Consider the following 18900-nt stretch of genomic DNA (forward strand, 5'->3'; position numbering starts at 1 on the left):
TAAACACATTTTGTAAGTATTTCACATAAATTAAACAACTGCAGAATGCATTAACTGCACAGACAGAATGGAAGTTCAAGCAACACTTCAATAACTGCAAGACTACTTCAAAATTCAAGTTACATTTCCATACTCAGTATTACTTTGCAAATATTATTTATGATAGCACAGTTTTTTTAATAACATGAGAATACATGGCAGAAATCATGTGATATTTTTAAGTGAATCTGGCATTACCCCTCAGTACACATCTGGTAAACCACCTAAGTTTGGGGTAAATCAATGTATCAACAAGAAAGCAGAGAAAAGTCTGCCACTTCAGCCATCCTAGGAGAATCTATTTTCAACAAAAAGTTGACATTCGTGTTGAAGTACTTCAGACTGTGGTTATATTCTCAGCAGTCTTCAAGGTCTTGAGACAGGACAAAAACCTCCTCAAGAGACTACTGTAGGCAGTAGAGGTGTTGCCAAGATCATGTTCTTTTACATATATTCTACTGATCCCAATTCGAGAAGGTACTTCAGTATGCACGTACACTGAAAGCTTATAGATTCAGTGCCAGTACTGCAGCTAACAGGATGATGACCTAATACTGCTGACTGTAACAGCCTTTCCTTAAAAATACAGTGTAAGAAATGTTAGCATAAACTGCTGCAAAAGAAGAAACCCTTGAAGGCATGCAATTACTTCATACAAATATGTGTAAACACGGAGGAGACCTGTCCCTGCAGCAGTTTCTTTCAGTGCGTGGCTCCACAGGGGTTGACAGAGGTCTGGCAGCCCATGTTGTGCCCTGTCACCTGAACCTTGAACAGCGTCCCGTCCGCACACATGCACAGCTTGAAGCGCAGCCAGTTGCCGTTATTGAACTGCTCCCCGTGAGAAGAACTTGGCAGTCGTGACGGGCTGACCATCACAGTTCCGTTCAGGATGATGCTGTTTTCCTAGTAAGGAGACAGGAAAAAAAAAAAAAGAAGTTGTAGAATTACAACTTCTAATGTAAATAAGGCATATTGTTTTTGAGAAGGACAAGCTGGTTTAATGGATAAATAACACGTCTAGGATGGCTGTAGAATCAACAGTAAAAAAAAGGTATGTATGCAAATGTTTAATTTTTTAATAACAATTACAGCAATGCCTGTGGATTTCTTGACTATATACAGCAATGTACTTTGCTATTTCAGTGGTGTATTGATATTGAGAAAGACAGCAGTAGGGTGACTTTCCACTTTACATTCTTATTAGCAAATGCAGTAAATATAAAATATGGACATGAAACAGGAAAGAGTGTTTGAATTCATGCATGAAATTCATTCACATTTGAAAGTGCATATACCTTTATTTTTATCCTTTTTTTCCATCGTTCTATATATACTACCATCTTAATCTCCAAAAATCTTAAAGAAATGCCAGTGAATCTTAGAGCAGCAGCACAGAATGCTCCAAACTATATGCTCTGCTCTTCTGGCAAACATTGCCATCCCTGGTTAAGCTTTCAGAGGAGATTAACTTCCTTTGGTATTCATGCCAGTACAGAGGCCAATATATTAGCTTTAACTGCATTGTAGGTTTTTGGTGTCTTAATAGCGGTAAATCAATATTACCTGGAACTATTCAACCACTACTTAACTGCAAAGTAATAAACCATCTATTTAAATCCAAATGACTTCTGTGCATGAGTAATTTTATAAAATTTGAAATGACATAAAGCTACATCAGTTTACTATCAGCCTAGATTTGAAACTAAGCTGTTAGAAGAATTGCTTTAATTTGAAATACTTACTGCTTTAAGTTCCATGTTTCCACCCATTCGAAACTCAATTGTCTTGCCTGTGATGAAAACACCTTCATTTCCCCGGACAATGGCACGACCATCAACCTTTATGTTTAGATCGCTGGTTGCATTGCTGGTAATCTAAGAACATAACCAAAAAAGCTGTATTACACCTTAATGAAAATGTGCTACTTGCATTTGTCTGAGTAACTTTAATTACCTTAAGAGTAGTGCTGTGCAATGTAATAAAAACCTTGAATGTACTTTTTGCCCTTCTGCCATTAGCTTCTGCATATTTGTTATTTCCCACGTTCAGTTTCAAAACAAGATCAGTGAATTTTGGAAGGTATGTGAAATTAATTTTTCTTGTATAAAAAAAACCAAATTTATATGACAATTTTATGAGATACACAGCTAACACTTGTACCAAATACAGGCTTCCTGTTAAGACAGATGATGTAAATTTACCCCTCATTTTCACTTAACCTGTTCCTCCTGTGTATTCATAGTTGTGAGTGGTTTTTCTGCAACACGATTGCTCAGTGTTTCCGAAGGCACACTCAACCCTCTATAAAACCACTAACCCAACTCTACTTTTACACAAACAAACAATGGGCTGTATTCTTATTACTTACAAAAGATAAGAGACATACCCTCTCTGTAGAGGCCTTTTGTACATTCAATATTTTAACTCCATTTGGCAGATGAAATTCATGGGTTTGTTCGTGGGTCAACAAATTCCATGCCAATATCGCTGGTAATAGAAGTTTTGTCTTTTTCCACGCTAAGCTTGGTTGTTCCTTGCTGAAATACAATCTTCAGAAACAAAGTCATGAACTTAATGATGTTTCAAATTAGCAATGTGAGTGTAATTCTCTAGTGTTGCTCACAAACTTTCAATTCATGTTATAACTTACAGGCTGATTATTCCCAGTGATCACCAAGTCTTCATTCCGTCTCCCTCCTACAGTGCTTTTATATAAGGGATGTATAACACCCATGTCAGACACTTGCTTAAACCGCAGTAAGCCACTCTCATGGAATTCCATACTGTCACAACCATTGGGACCAATTCTTACCACTGCCCAGATAACCAGGGTAATCTGAAAGAGAAACACATTTTCAATCATCATGTTGATTGTTCGGATCTTCCTACCACAATTATTGTATTAATTAGATGTTTTATTTGAACAATTATTAATGTCAATGTTTAAGTGAGGCTTAAGTATGAGTTTACTGTAGTCTGTTCCTATTGAAAACATCATAACACATTTAATTATGAAAAGCATTTAAAATTATTTTTAGACTTATTAGAAACAGTAGCTAAAATTATTTCTATATATATAAAATGTTAAATTGCATCCACAGTTACATCTTTCTTTTGTTTAAGGGTAACCACTGACTAAACAGATTTCCTGAACAGTTCAGCTTGGTATATACTTAACGTTGAACTGCAAGAATGCATCCTCAGAGATGGATGTGCAATTACAAAAAATAATTTATTATTTCTCATTGACCAAGCAATAAAAATGTGGTTATTAGAACAATGAAGTTTTAAAGTGCAGTACCTAGTTAATTCTAAATGTTCACATACAGCTCTGTAATGTAAAATATAACCATATTTTATATGCCATATATCCTGAATTCATATGTACTAGTAACACTTCTCATGGGGTGACCATGATAACCGAAATAACCGTGCCTGAATTTACACCATTCTTCCATCTAATCTTGCTCAGACTACAAAAGAACTAAAAAGAAAGGAGAAAAGTGGGAATCTCCTTCAGTACATTATAAGTCCTTGGCCATCCTGGAAGTTTTATTTTTTTAGTGAACTGTCAGAATGAAACACGACCTAATGTTACTTACGCTATAGCTATTATACTCACAATCAGATTGATGACGGCCAAAATAAAAAGAACAACAATCACACATATGGCCAAGTTGCCTTTCCTGCCACATAACCCTGTCTTATGGAGACGGTCTTCATCAATTGGAATGTATCCTGCTTTGAAGTTGCTGTTGTGCTCCTTATTAACGTTCCTGCGTTCCACAGCCTTCTCTCGCATAGACTTCTTCACCGGGCCGTTAGAGCTTTGCTGTAACACAGGGCATGGGTTAGCTTCAAAAGGCACGTAAATTAGCTACAATGACACACACATATGTATGCAAACAATGTAAACTGACTAGTGGAATATACTGGATATTATGTTGAGAATAATTTTTCCGTCTGCCACCCTGCTGTCAGAATACACACTTAGAACCACAGCAACCTCTGCTAACATAATGACTAAATTTAAAATCCAGATACTTTCAGACAATATATGACTTTAATATTTATCATGGCAGATGGGAATTATTAATTATATTGTTACAGTTAAAAACCTAAAACCAGCTACCAAGAAATTCATCAAATTTTTACCTCTCAGAGATGATACAGGACATAATCCTGCACGTCATCTGCCAGTACACAGGATTTTAGTTCCCTCCGTGCTCATATGTGATAGACTCTCAGTGACTATTCAAGAAGAGCATGGTGGATACAGTTTTTAAATTAGTTTGACAGTACAGGGTTTGCATTCAACTCCTGTTGCTTGCATGCAGCATCGAGAAAGATACTGTGAGGCTTCACACCTGGCATGGGGAACTTGGCCGGAGTGGCTTTCGTGTAATAATCTGAAGTTATGACATTGTAAGGGATTTCCTCTCAATGTAACAAATTAATAGAGGAAACTCTTGTACATATTCGTAGTGAAAATAAATCTTTAATGTATTTTTGTAGCTGTCCAAAACGGAACGGTTTGTTATTTAGGGATTCACATGTTCAAAGAAGAAGCTTGATCTTTTGGACGGAATTAAGTTTGTTCACTTGAATCCTAAAACTACACTTAAGTGACTGCACTTGCACGTCTACGCTGAAGTAGCAACACCGTGTTTTCTTCTGCTGCTGAAGAGCTAAGAGATAGTACTGAGAAAGGTGCTTGACCTGACAAGTTTATGGAAATGTTCGGGCCCCGTGTGGCCCTGCAGAGCACACACGACCTGCGGGCCCCGGGGCACCCGCCGCCTCCCGCCCCGGCCAGAACCCTGCGCCTCAGTGCAGTGCCGGGCACGCACCATTGCCGTCTGTGGCACACCCACGCCTCGGGCAGCACGGCGCCGCTGCGGGCCGCCCCGCCCCGCCCCGCCCGGACAGCAGCCTCGGGCCGCCTCTCCCCTCCCCGGCCGAGCGGGTCCCGCCCGCTCACCGCGGGCCCGGTCCCCCCTGACCCCGGCGGGGACGGCGCCGCCGCCCTCCCGTGCCCCTGTCCCGCCGCGTACAGACCTGCTCGGGGCCGGCCGCCGCCATCTTGCCCCGCCGCCGCCGCACGGGGCCCGCGGGCGCCCCCTGGTGCCGCTCCGCGCGGCGGGTCCCCTGCCCGCTGCCGTTACCCGGCAGCGCCACCTGGCGGCCGCGGGCCGTACCCGCTCCTCGCTGCCGTTACCCGTTACCGTGGCGGCGCCGCCGCCGGCCGTACATCACCATCACGGCCGTACGGGCCCGGGGCAGGGGCACCGGGCCGGCTGTACCATCGCTGTTACACCCGCGCCGCCCGAGGAGCGCTCCCGGAGCGACATCGAGTCAACGCAACACCCCCAAGAGCGAGCTAACATCCTGCCATGGCCAGAGACTTAAAGAGTTTGGTGGGCGCGGGGAGCGCCCGGGAGCTGCAGGAGAAGCTGGAGAACTGGCATCAGGAGTACGAGGTGGGTGCCGGCGCTCCCGGGCCGGGGCGGCCGGCGCCGGGCGTTGCAGTGGCCGGTTTGGGCCCCGTCCCGCGCCCCTGCGGTTGGCGCCCCTCACACACCTCTGAGTGCCAGCCCCGGCTTTTTGCCTCTTTGCCCTGAAAACAAGGGCCGGAGGTTGAAAGTGAGGTTTGAGGCACACTGGCTCTAAACAGGAGAGAGCGTTGGAGTAAAAGAGCAGCAGGTGAAAAGGACCCGGGGCGGGCTTGTGCTCAGGAGAAACCGGCCGTGGGCCAGAAACGGGCAGGAGAACGGGGGGGAAAGAGGTGCTGAGGCGGAGAACGGGCTATCCAGCACCCCAGCCCTTCTGGGAGGGGAAAGAGGCTGCTGCAAGGCCACACGGCCCCGAGGGGTCAGAACGGGACTGAGGGAAGAGTTTCGGCTGCAGAGGGAATGTAGTGGAATCCAGGGAGTGACAGGAAACTGAGGAGGTGAAACAGTGGAAGAAATAGAGAAGGTGTGAAATTAGGGAAAGATGAGGCAGAGGAACATGAAACTTGTCAGGTGTGACTTTGCTCAGTGGAAAATCGTGACAGAGTTTTCACTCCTGCATCCCCAGGTTTCTGTACCTTCAGGATGTAGATGGGGCTTGTGCTCAGGTCAGGAGCCTGTAACCACCTGCTGTGTGCTGTGCTTGGTGAGGAAAGAGATGCAGCGTTTCCAGGGAAAATCAGCTATTTTCTTTTACTTTATGGTTGGATAGGAGTTACAGTTACATAGCCAGTGTAACTCTCTGCAGGATTCATGACAAAGGACAATTTTAGGGAGTTTGAGAGTAGCTGGTAAAGCTACCACAGAGGAGGAACAGTGCCGTGCATTTCAAAATCTTGCAAATGGATGGTGAGGTAGACCTTAGGAGGGCTGAGCAGCAGTGGGGGCTGACCCCTCCATCATGAGTTGGTTGGGAATAGTCTTTCAGGTCTTGGAAAATGAAGATGAACAGTTTCAGGCTGCTGTTGCAGGAAAAGAGGAGCTGGCAGATGGAAACACTGTGTTATGTTGCTGTAATGAGCTGGAAAAATGCACTTTTGTAGCTGTGTTCTTGTGAAGGTGAGCAGGTTGACAGTGCTCCCCAAGGCCCGAGGAAAGCATATTGCAGCGATCAAAACACAAGCTGATGGGCACATGGGTGGGATTTTCAGCTCTTTTGGAAGCTTGTAAAAACCATACGGAGTCATTAAAACCTGAAGACCTAGAGAGTGATCTATGTGGAAGGTGATACACAGGTTACAGATAAAGATTAAGGAAGGAAGTAAAAAAGTGTGTATTCTTCTGGCAGGTGTAGTTTAAATTGCAAAATTTTCAAAACTGCATTTGCTGAACGTGATGTAGTTTTGTTGTTTCCTAGGCATAGTTCTGGGTTTTGCTCCTTCAGTAGTATATGTTTCAGTTTGTAACTCTTAAAAATCAGGTGAAATTGCGTGGAGACTTCATGTGACTGCTGACAAAGCAAGATAAGAGCCTTTTCCTTGTATGTGTTATTTCAGCTAATATGGAAAACCAGATTTTGTTTTTTTTCTTTTAATCCGACAATCTGCTAGATTATTATTTTAATAACTGTTGAAAGATTTTAACCCAGATTCATAATTTCTATGATTCTTCTTTTAGAGATACTTGTGGTTGCAGCATCTTTATAATTGAAAAGGAGTATGTTTTCTCAAGTAGTGAATTATCTGAGTGATAGAAGTCCTGATGCATTGTTCATTTGCCTATTAAAAATGTGAACCTTAAAAAATGAGTATTCTAATGCATTCAGTAAGGAAAGGTTGGAAAGATGTAATTACAGGGGGGAAAACGTCGTGATTGTAGCTTTAAGTAAGAAAGCCCACACAGATGTAGTAACGCACATTCATTTACAGTTGATTTCCAGTGGTGAAAATCTGACCCGATGCTGTAAATTATTAGAACTGAACACTGCGATTCAAAAGCAGCTCTTCTCAATTCTCAATGAAACATCTCAAGAAGGTAAATCAGTGCCTTGTCTAATTACGAACATGTTTCACATATGGCATTTTTTCCAACTCTGGCTCTTTCTGTAAGTGTTCTCACCATTTCTTAATGTGTGTGTTTTTTTTAGAAGACTGTCCAGCAGTAAAAAGCTGTCTCCTGCCAAAAGTATGCTGTTCTGCTTCAGGAGGTCAGGTGTGTAAGAAACTTATTTTAAGGGAATAGAACTACATGAATTGATACCAGCAGAAGATCTTTAATGACTTTCTGTTAATATTAGCCTCTCTCTCAGATTTTACTTAATGAAATATATCCTTAGTTGCTTCAGGAGGAATTTGCTTTGTATAAGAAGAAGTCTGTGTTATTATACTGCTTTCCTCTCCTAGGTAAAGATTTGATATTTACATTTACATTTACATTTGCAGAGACATCATAAAAATGCCATTTTTAAAATGTTTATGAGATATTTGTGCCATATCTCTTTTAGAAAAAATAACACTGTGGAAATACATGTGTAAACTGAAGGTGTGCATAAACTCTATGCATTAATTTGTGAGCTCCTTTTATTTTCTTTTTTAAAGAAAAAAACCTCTAAGATTATCTTAACACTATATTATTTCCTGGAGTGTTAAAAAAAGAGAAGTGTTCATGTGTGTTGTAATACCATCGTGCTCCTGCCATGATATTTGGAGTTCGTATGTATTTGGTGTTTACTGAAGGGGTTGTAATGCTAACAGTTTGGCAGAAAAGACAGATCTGTTGTGGCTTTCTGCTTTGAAAAAAATAAGAGAGTTGGCTAATTCAGGCTAGGGGAGGATCTTCAAGATCCTGAGATTTGAGAGTGATGTCTCCAGGTTCTTTGGTTTCTCATTTTTACACCTGCTCTGTCAAAACCTTTCACAATTAAAATAAGATGAATAAAAAGTGATATCCTTTAAGAGTCAGAGTCTAGTATAATGCAGTAGAAGGGTTCTGCCAAAACGTCCCCAAAACACAAAATAACAATGTAATTAAATGACAGTACACCAGGCATACCAATTACAGATTTGTCATTGCACGTGACATTCAAAATTTAAAGAAAACCCTGTTGCTCAGTTACTTATTTAATTCCAGTTCTAGTAGGCCATTCTATGGGTTGTAAAAGGCAGCTGCATGTATAGTAAGTAGTGTGCTTTCTGGAATGATAATACTTGTCTCCTGTGTTCTAATAACTTTTTCTGTTGTTTTGTGTACATGAATTCTCAAAAAGTTTATTTGAGTTGGTGATGTAGTCAATCAGAAGTTGACTAACTGGAAAAAACCAACTGTGCAATACATCTGCAAAGTGCTTTGTTCTGATGACTCAGGCAGTAAATCTGCATATGCAGACCTTCCATAATTTCTACCATGAGGTATAAAATAAGTGAATCTATTTCTTTATATAACTGAGTCTTTGTTTGCTGTGCTTGAAAAGTATTTCTTATGTCTCAGAGAGAATGCAATTGTTTTTGTTCTCAGTTTCTTTAGAAATGGTAGTTGATGAAATATTTAGAAATACATCTGCCCATAATGCTATAGTATTTTGCTGAGAGAATCTATAAGGTAGAACATTCAAGCAGTGTGACTTCATTTCCTGGTAGGATCCAGCTGGGGGAGAGCTACAGCTGAAAGTTTTGGCCTGCAAACTGAAATGTCGACTGCGAGACCTGGAAGAAAAACTAGCTGAAACTCGTGTAGAGCTCTGCGAGATGGAAAAAGAGTAGGGAAATCAACTGCAGTTCTTTCTGTTTGCTTTTTGTTTTTCAGCAAGCCATGTTTTTCTCTTGACATCTAAATATTGATGGAGATTTATAAAATGTTTCATTCCTGGCCTAAAACCAGAGTTTCAAAATGCATCTAAGCTCTATATCATGTGTATGTATCCAATGAGGGGTACAAATGATACTGTCACACCCACATTCATAAATTGACTTGGTAGGTTTTGCTTCTGGCAGAGGTATTGAAAAACATTCCAGTATTCTACATAAAAAGGATTTGTATAGTCCATGACAATCCCATGTGGAGCTACAGTCTATGAAATGTTGCATGCTGAATAAACCCTAAATAAAAAATCAGTTGAGTAGCTATAGTGTAACATTTATTGAAGGACCTACAACATGTCACAATTAATTATGCAATGTAATTGGTATGTAAATATCCGAGAAGATAAAAGCCACTGTCATAAGATGGAGGCAGAGGGTTGGATTTCCAAATAAGTGACTAGACCCGAACAGCTTTTGCTTAGTTGCATAAAACATATTTTGTGGAGCACTACAATATAAAAATAACTAAATTGCTTCAGATACAAATTCGTGCAGTTATTACCAGTTCCAGGGCCATTTAAGAGGTAGCTCCAAGTGGCAGACACATTATCATGCATCCTATTAGCATGAGAACAATGGTTATTCACAAGTCTTGGGTCAGTACATTAAGTGATATAAGTTCACGCCCTTATTAAGTGATTCCAAGAATATCAGTTTGGATTTTCCCTGTGCCTATTTCTAGAACTCATTTTCCCAAATCTAATTTTCTTTCCCAGTTGTCCTTTCTAGTAGAATTCTTTAGTCCTCTTTAGCCCTACTGTTCCTGCTAGAAGTCTTCCCTGAAGGAGCTGACTAAGGATGGAACTGGGCAGTCTTTTCTCTTAGCAGATGTTGCTGGCCTTATTACCTGTGGTCATCTCAGTCAGCCTGCTCCTTAAAAAGGTGGAACAAGAATCTTGTCAATTGATAAGTGTTAGAGCTTTTGTTGGTTCAGATCCTCAAAAATCTCACCAGGGTCCTTCAGTAAAGAGAAGAAAGGACAGAGTGAATACCTTCAAAATAAATAGAAAACATATTTTTTAATTTTTTCCTTCCACTTTTGGTAAGAGGAAAGCAACAGTAATACCAGTGTTTGACGGGAAAACAGAGATGTTGGGATAGTTTTTAATATGAAGTAAGAGTAAAGGACAAAAGATAAACTTGCTTCACTGGTTGTCTGCCAACCTTTAAGAAACACTCCTTTTGGGGACAGCAGGAGAGGAATTGTTAGCTTTGGTATTACTTGAATAATACCTGTGATATCCTTTGGCTGAGTAATACATTGCAGCAAAGAAAGGAGCCCAAGAACCTGATAGAAGAAAATACCTAGGTTCTTAATCTGTAGGAAAGAAAACTGAGCTGGTTTAGTTAACATCTTAAATATGAGAAAGAAATTAGTCTTTTAGACCTGATCATCTGAGCTAGTATAAGGACACCAAATGTTAACCAGTGATTTTTCCTATAGCATGGAGTGCTATATCCATCCTCCTGCCACAATACACTTATGCAATTTGAAGTAAGATCAAGGGTCTGCTTTGTTTAATTTGTTTTTAAACTCTTGATTTTTCCTGTATTTCAGGATAAGGAAAGCATACTGAAATTATTCAGCTAGCATAAGGAGCTTGCTCAATAATTTTCCACTTTAATCTGCTCCTGTTGTATGATGATAAGGATTAATTGATAGATAGTTTCCATTGATAGGATACCTTGTGACTGACTGTTCTGTGTGATTAAGTCTGAAGGCTTCCCGTTTTCAAGAGTGCAAAACCTCGAAGAAGTTAAAGCAACTGAATGACTACGAGCAGCAGCTTCAACTATTGCAGGATGAGATTTCTTTCCCGGATTGCCAAAGGTCTGCTCTCCAGTGCAGGTAGAGGCCTTACTCAGAGAAGTCCCTGAATCATAGAAATCAGTCATGTTAGGTAGCATGCATTTCCTTCTCATTTGAAATTGAAGTATAAACAAAAGCTAAGCTTTTTACTTTGTTATGAGGGAACAAAAACTGTTTGGATGATTTCTTCTGGTGCCCAAATATTTTATTTTAAAGCAACTATGTTAAGTTTTAGACAAAACAGCAAATAATGCAGTTTTACAAAATACATAGAGAGCAACTGTATGGAATAAAAAGAGAATTTTTTAGTCGATGAGTTCTGCCCTGTAATTGTACAGTGTTCAGTTTTCACTTGTTTGCTTCACAGTACTCTTCTGTGGTACTGAAAGAGGAGCAAATCTGCAAAATATTACTCGTTAAAAGTGTGTTTCCTAGGAAAAAATTGCTTGGCTACACATGCTTTAGGAATTACTTTACTTTTACCATTTATTCTTAAATAAAGATTATTTGTTTATTCTTAAATAAAGCCCATAAAACATATTGATGAGAATGTCTTCATATTAGACTAACCAGCTGCAGCTTCTTTAATTATGTTGGTTTAAAATCCCACCCTACTCTTATAAAAATTAAATTGACAAAATAATCTGCCTTAGGGAAAAACATCTGAGGATGGTAAACTGACAAGAAACTTCTTTGCATGTGTGTTGTAGGCTTGCACGGAGCTGCTCTCCTCGGCGGTGCTGTGTGAGCAAGTCCTGCAAACCCTGCAGGCCCTGCGACCCCTGTGATCCTTGCAATCCCTGCAAACCCTGCATTCCCTGCGACCCCTGCGATCCCTGCAATCCCTGCAGCCCCTGCAGTCCCTGCATTCCCTGCGACCCCTGTGATCCTTGCAATCCCTGCAAACCCTGCAATCCCTGCAAACCCTGCAGTCCCTGCAAACCCTGCATTCCCTGCGACCCCTGTGATCCTTGCAATCCCTGCAAACCCTGCAGTCCCTGCAAACCCTGCATTCCCTGCGACCCCTGTGATCCTTGCAATCCCTGCAAACCCTGCAGGCCCTGCGACCCCTGTGATCCCTGCAAACCCTGCAGGCCCTGCGACCCCTGTGATCCCTGCAACCCCTGCAAACCTTGCATTCCCTGCGACCCCTGTGATCCTTGCAATCCCTGCAAACCCTGCATTCCCTGCGACCCCTGTGATCCCTGCAACCCCTGCAGTCCCTGCAAACCCTGCATTCCCTGTGACCCCTGCAATCCCTGCAGTCCCTGCAAACCCTGCAAACCCTGCCTTCCCTGCGACCCCTGTGATCCCTGCAGTCCCTGCAAACCCTGCGACCCCTGTGATCCCTGCAGTCCCTGCAAACCCTGCGACCCCTGTGATCCCTGCAATCCCTGCAGCCCCTGCAGTCCCTGCAAACCCTGCATTCCCTGCGACCCCTGTGATCCCTGCAATCCCTGCAGTCCCTGCAAACCCTGCATTCTCTGCGACCCCTGTGATCCCTGCAACCCCTGCAGCCCCTGCAAGCCCTGCAAACCCTGCATTCCCTGTGATCCCTGCGATCCCTGCAACCCCTGCAAACCTTGCATTCCTTGTGTCCCCTGTGACCCCTGTGATCCCTGCAATCCCTGCAGTCCCTGCAGTCCCTGCAAACCCTGCATTCCCTGTGACCCCTGTGATCCCTGCAATCCCTGCAGTCCCTGCAGTCCCTGCATTCAATGCGACCCCTGTGATCCTTGCAATCCCTGCAAACCCTGCATTCCCTGCGACCCCTGCGATCCCTGCAATCCCTGCAGCCCCTGCAGTCCCTGCAAACCCTGCATTCCCTGTGACCCCTGCAATCCCTGCAGTCCCTGCAAACCCTGCAAACCCTGCCTTCCCTGTGACCCCTGCAATCCCTGCAGTCCCTGCAATCCTTGCAAACCCTGCGTTCCCTGTGACCCCTGCGACCCCTGCAATCCCTGCAAACCCTGCATTCCGTGTGACCCCTGTGATCCCTGCAATCCGTGCATTCCCTGTGATCCCTGCAATCCTTGTGATCCCTGTGATCCCTGCAATCCTTGCAAACCCTGCAGCCCCTGCAGTCTTCCTGTCAAGATCTGTTCACCTGCCCAGTGCAGGCGGGCCAATGCTTCTCATCGTGCCTGCCTCATAGCTCGCTTTAACTTCATTTATGCTAAAGATCGCCTGGATGCAGAGATCTTGTTGAAGAAATATATCTGTGACATAGAGATGGTGCAGAGGATAATATATGTTGCAGCTCTGGTGAGGAAGAAATAGTATTTCTTATTTTACAGGCTGGAGGGTGTATTGTAAAACACTATGTCTGCATTGGGTTAAATGGTGGGTAAATTAGCATTTCTGTCAAGCCCAGAGAGGAAAAGCTTTCTTCCTTTTTTTTATTTTGATTTTTCTTTCTTCCCCTCACACTTCTACTTTGAATTCTCAATGTAGTGTCCTACCTGACGTGTTCCGAGATTGGAACAGGGTCAGTGATTTATTATACAGGTGCTAAAAGAAGACCAATTTGGTCTGAAAAGTAGATGCTGCCTGCAGTGATCAACATTGCCTTAGAAAAATTCTTTTGGGAATGCTGCATTAAATACTACAACACTACAAAGCTAAAAATCTTCCCATATCATGCTTTCCTTATGCTTGTAGCTATGTGCTGTTTTAATTTAATTGGGTCCCTTGAAACCACCTAGATACCCCACATTTACCATGAACTCAGTTTGAAGAAAATTGTTTTCATTTTTTCTGTATTTAATCTTCTTTTCTATAAAAATGATGTAACACATGTGTTAGAGAGGCAGCATATCTTAATGTGTGTGATCCCAAGCACATTTAACTTATTGAAGATTTTTTCTTTCAACAGTCATTCAGTTTATACGCTCCAATTCATCCTCTTTTCCCAAAAAATGAGGTGTTCCTGTCTTACATGTAGGGCTGTGGGACATAAAATGCTGTTACTCATGATATCTTTGAATGTGATTGCATTGATCATGGGTGTGTGATGGAATCCTGTGCAAATATAGAAAGTTAGGTGGGAAGATTTTCAATCGTACCTTCTGCAAATAAATTGCAGTCAATCAAAGAATTCATTCCCAATGAGTTAACTTTCTCCTTTACAGCAGTTTATTATATTCCTCCTTATTATGATGTGTGGGTGTTCTTTTATGTTTTATGTATGTTTTATGGTTCTCTGTACCCCAGTTCTGCTCCTCCCAAGATGGCTCCCCTGGCCTTGTTCTTTGTACTCCATTTTGTTGTTTACCCCAAAAGTTATATAACCCTCTCCCTGCCTACCCTGGAGACAGCCACTCATTGGCTGTCCCTTCCCGCCACCAGCCCTGTCCATCACCCCTACCCCCCCATGTCAATCTCCCTGAGGCCTGAGCCTGGGGATTGGCTGGGTCCCTTCCCGACTTTTCCCTAGTTGTCCCTAAGTGGATCACCCCATCCCTTTGCCACTCCCTGGTTCCATCCCATTGGTTCTCTCATGCTCTCTCCACCCCCTGAGAATTCTGTATTTATGCCGGTGCTTTGGTCTGCTCGGGGCTCTCTTCGGAGGACCCGGGCCAGGAATAAACAGTCCTTCCCCTACTCCGTGAGAGTCCTTCCCTTCATTTCGCCTTGGCTCCATTGCCGCAGAGTCTGTCGCGGGACGAGGTGGAGGACCCAAAAATCGTGGCTGCTGTCACGTGCGCTTTGGGCTAGCCACTGAGGCAAGCGCACGGCGACAGGGGTGGCGCCCAACGTGGGGCCCCTCTGCTTCTGCGGTCGACGTCTGCGGCGGCGCAGGACGTGGGGAGCAAACCGCCCGGTTTGCTTTGGATTACAGTTCTCGAGGGTCCGGACTGACCACGGTCTGCGTGCCCTCAGTGTAGCAGCTGCCTCGGCAGAGCGCTCCTGAGGGACGAAGAGGGTAGCTCCTGCACCCGGGAGTCCTCTTCGGAGCCAGCGATCCCCAAGCCTCACCGTTTGCTGAAGATCCTTGGACCGGGTGAGTATTGCTCACCCGAGGAGGGAACCATCTCCTGAGGGAGGGGGAGGGTTTCCACAGGGGAAGGGAGTTTTGGGGGAAACCCCGAACTCCTAGGCTGCGCAGCCCCCGGGGAAGTGGGGAGGGAGCCCGCCTGGTTTTGGGTCCTTTCCTTTGCTTCTTTCGGGTTCGGTTGTCTGAGAGTCTTCGCCTTTCATTCGGTTTTGTGTTTTGGTTGCGTTTAGTTGCTGCTTTGGTGTTTTGTTTGAGCCGCCCCAGCTCCGAGGTTGGTGGCCTGGCTGGCTTTTGTTGTGCGGCTGGTGTCAGGTTTTCTGTTGTTTTTAGTTTTGAGGCTTTTGGATTTTATTGCGAGCGCAAGTTAAGATCAAGCAGCCATGGGTGCTAGGCTGAGCGCTCCGCAGAGGGAGGTTTGTTCGAAAGTTAAGGGTTTACTTGTTGTTACCAATTTCAAGTTCTCTAAAGGAGACTTGAAAAGATTTGTCAGGTTTCTCTTCCTGCACTTTCCTAAAACCACCACCCGACTTGTAGACACCACTGTGTTTTGGTCAGCGGTGTACGTTAAATTTATTAATCTGGCCCGGTCGGGTGATAAAACTGCACAAAAATTTCTTTATTGGGTAAGGCAGCTACGTTCTGCAAGTATGAAACTAGAGGGAGTGCAGAAAGGGAGTTCCTGTGGTTCTCTTTCGAGTTTGTGTAGTTCTTACCCTAACCCTCCTGCCCGCCCCCCCTCTCCCCGTCCGGGTATCCTCAAGGGGTCCTCTAGCCCTGGCCCCTTGAGGGACGGCAAATCCCCCCGCCCGAGCTGTCCTGGCCAAACGGCTCGGGACTCCCGAAGCGGGTGTACCCCGCCCGCCACGGAGCCTTCCCTTCCCCAAATTTCCCCAGGTTGTAAGCCCAGAGTTAGATTTTCGTTTGCCGAGCCCGGCACCCCAGGTACTTAAAATGGCGTCCCCGACCCTCTCTCCCAAAATGGCGGCGGACGTCTTGCCCGCTCGTCCTCCCTGTCCTCCATTTTTCCTCCCCGTTCCTGTTCCCCCGCCCCCGGGGCGTCATCAAAGAGTACCAACCCGTTCCTTTCAACTCCTCCCCTTTCCCACCAGGAGTTCCCTCCCCTTTCTCCTCCCACTTTCCCTCCCTCTTACTCCGCCCACGCTCCACCCACACAGGAAAGCACGCCCCTTCCCTCTGCTCCACCCACCTTCCGGTTCCCACGCCTACCCTTCCGGTTCCCACGGTTGGAGTCCGGAAGAGGGGGGCCTGGAAACCGGGAGCCCCGATCCAAGTGGCGTCCCCCAACTAACACCGGTAACCTACCGGGGGAACCGCGGTAGGGCAGCGGGTATAGCCACTTGGAGGCCGTTTCCGCAAGCAATGATTAAGGATCTCATGAAGACCCTTCGGGAGTACGGACGGGAGAGTCCGTACTTCCAAGGACTGCTTGAGTCTTCGCTCGCAGGACAGGTGGTCGTCCCGTACGACCTAAAGCAGCTCTTCAGGTGCTTGTCCAACAAGACCGAGTTCAAGTTGTGGCAAAGCACCTGGAAAGACCTGCTGGGACGAGCCCTTCCTAGCCTATTGCGAGATCCAGTCACTGCCACGGATAATGGTGGGGACCCCATCACTTTAGACCATCTGATGGGGGAGGGGGAATGGAAGTCAGCCTCGGACCAGGCGGAAAATATCCCAGAAGGGGTCTTGGATATGGTAAAGGAAAAGGCGAGGCAGGCGTTTTGTGAGATGCGGCCGGCGGGGCCATTACAACCGTATGGAGAGATTTTGCAGGGCCCGACGGAACCCTTCGTGGCGTTTGTGGAGAGGCTGACAGCCGCGATTGAGCAACAGGTGACAACTTTGCTGCTGTCATTTCTCTTTAGAAACACCTCAAATCTTTCAATAATGTGCATGACAATTGTCAAACAGAGTTTGTGTTCAGTGTGTTTTTTAGAATTATAGAAGGCTTATTTATAATTTTAGAAACTGAATTATTTTGATATAAAGAAAAGAAAAAAGTTCATGCAGTACAGGATCATTTGGCAAAATTTGCAAAGCTCTCAGGAACCCATGATGTAATCTTGCAGGTGGAGATAGAATTACTGCATCTAGAACGTTTGCCTTCCACAGATTCCAAATGATGCAATTTATCTTGATAGGATGCTTAATAGAACCTTAATGGTGAATGTTGCAGAATGTTGAGCTTAGCTGTTACTTGAAAGCAATGTAATTAACTGGTGCTTATTTACGATTTTAGAAAATAGCTATAATCATAGGATGTGCCAGTCTCACACAGCAGCCTTTTAAATATATCCTTGTGATCAACTGAATTTTCTAACTACAGTGTAGAAGTTGCACAGAACAGTCATAAACTGCCAATACTACAGCAATCCTCTGGGCTTTATTGACATTTATGGATGAATGCACACGTATCCTTTAGCAAGGCAGTAATAGTCCCTGTTTAAATACATTCTTACTTAGAAATGATTGTAATAAAAAATTGTAGTTTGAGATTAGAAGTATTTTGAAAGTGTGCCAGTGAGTATTTGTAGGATTAAAAGATTTGATTGAGGCCTCTTTGGTGTCACACTTAATAGGCTTTCATACCATATTGATAGATCAGTAACTGTTGTAAATACAGTTGAAAAAATCCTGTCTAGTTAGTGTGGGCATTTATTGCACTTTAAGTGTAAAAATTTGAGACACCTGAAGAGATTTAACAGTGATAAGATGTGGTATGACGTGCCATCCCACTCATACCAGTTGGCTCTCCAAGCCAGAAAGAGACGGCCAGAGCCTGGAGAGGGTGTGCAGGTCAGTGGAGAACACCTGAAGGAACAGCACCAAAGAATTCCAGCCACTCCAGGCAGAAAATCAGCTTCACCAGGAGCCCAGCTTAAATCCTCTATTCCAAAAATATCAGGTAGGATGGGAAGGAAGTAAACAGGAGAAACTAGAGACATGTGGAAGCCTGCAAGGCTAAGACCTTATTGGCATCCTGAGAGGTGGTGGGATGGCTCCTCTGTCTGGAGTGCTGGAATGGAAGGGCAAAGACACTTCATGAGGGAAAGGCAGGGGAGACAAATGGTGTCACCCTCTCTGTTGACCAGCTGGAGTGCATGGATGAGGAGCTGACTGAGAGCTTATGGGTAAGGATTAAAGGGAGGGCAGGAACAGGGGTCATTATTAGTGGGGAACTGCTACAGGCACCTGGCCAGAAAGACCGAGTCTGTGAGGCCCACTACAGACAAGTAGGAGCAGCCTCATGTTCACAAGCCCTGGTCCTCATGAGGGACTTCAACCACCCTTACACCTGTTGAAGGGACAACACAGCAGGACACAGGCAGTTCAGGAGGTTCCAGAAATGCATGGATGATAACTTCCTTCTCAAGTGACAGAGGAGCTAAGGAGAGGAGGTGTATGCTGGACTTCATTCTCTGTCGCCCTGAATTTCTTGCCTGTGAAATTTTGTGCCTTTGCAGCGGCTTTCTCACGCTGCTTCACATAAACAATATTATATTATTAGAACTTTATCTATGTGTTTACATATTTCTTCTCTAGGAGGAGGAATGAGATTGATGGTCAAGCCCACCAATGATGTTCATAAGGTGGTGACCCTTTTGGCCAATCTTTGGCCTTCTGTACAAAATGTATATAAGGATGGAGTCAGACATTAAAATTTAGTCATAGCTGCTTGACCTGCTGTGGCCTGCGTGTCTTTTGTGTGTCCGACATAGCGACATT

At 44.1% G+C, this 18900-nt stretch overlaps 1 protein-coding gene and 1 pseudogene across 2 annotated transcripts; one reads left to right on the plus strand and one right to left on the minus strand.

Annotated features, from left to right (window-relative positions):
• Positions 1–668: 668 nt before the first annotated feature.
• On the minus strand, positions 669–5133 carry LOC310923424 (beta-sarcoglycan-like; annotated as a pseudogene). Its single transcript has 6 exons — positions 5101–5133; positions 3665–3874; positions 2693–2878; positions 2429–2591; positions 1785–1916; positions 669–945 (listed from the first exon to the last, which is right to left on the minus strand). The product of its transcript is annotated as a beta-sarcoglycan-like (transcript).
• Positions 5134–5435: 302 nt separating this feature from the next.
• On the plus strand, positions 5436–13773 carry LOC310923411 (uncharacterized protein; the record flags this gene model as incomplete). Its single annotated transcript, XM_083885428.1, has 7 exons — positions 5436–5522; positions 7421–7526; positions 7639–7703; positions 9128–9246; positions 11064–11198; positions 11870–12352; positions 13064–13773. The coding sequence occupies 7 exons, from the start codon at positions 5436–5438 to the stop codon at positions 13437–13439; spliced, it is 1371 nt and encodes a 456-aa protein (XP_083741554.1). The 3' UTR covers positions 13440–13773.
• Between the last annotated feature and the right edge of the window lie 5127 nt (positions 13774–18900).

This window comes from Zosterops lateralis (assembly GCF_965231275.1).
Source record: "Zosterops lateralis genome assembly, contig: HAP1_HAP1_SCAFFOLD_52, whole genome shotgun sequence".
Taxonomy (NCBI): domain Eukaryota; kingdom Metazoa; phylum Chordata; class Aves; order Passeriformes; family Zosteropidae; genus Zosterops; species Zosterops lateralis.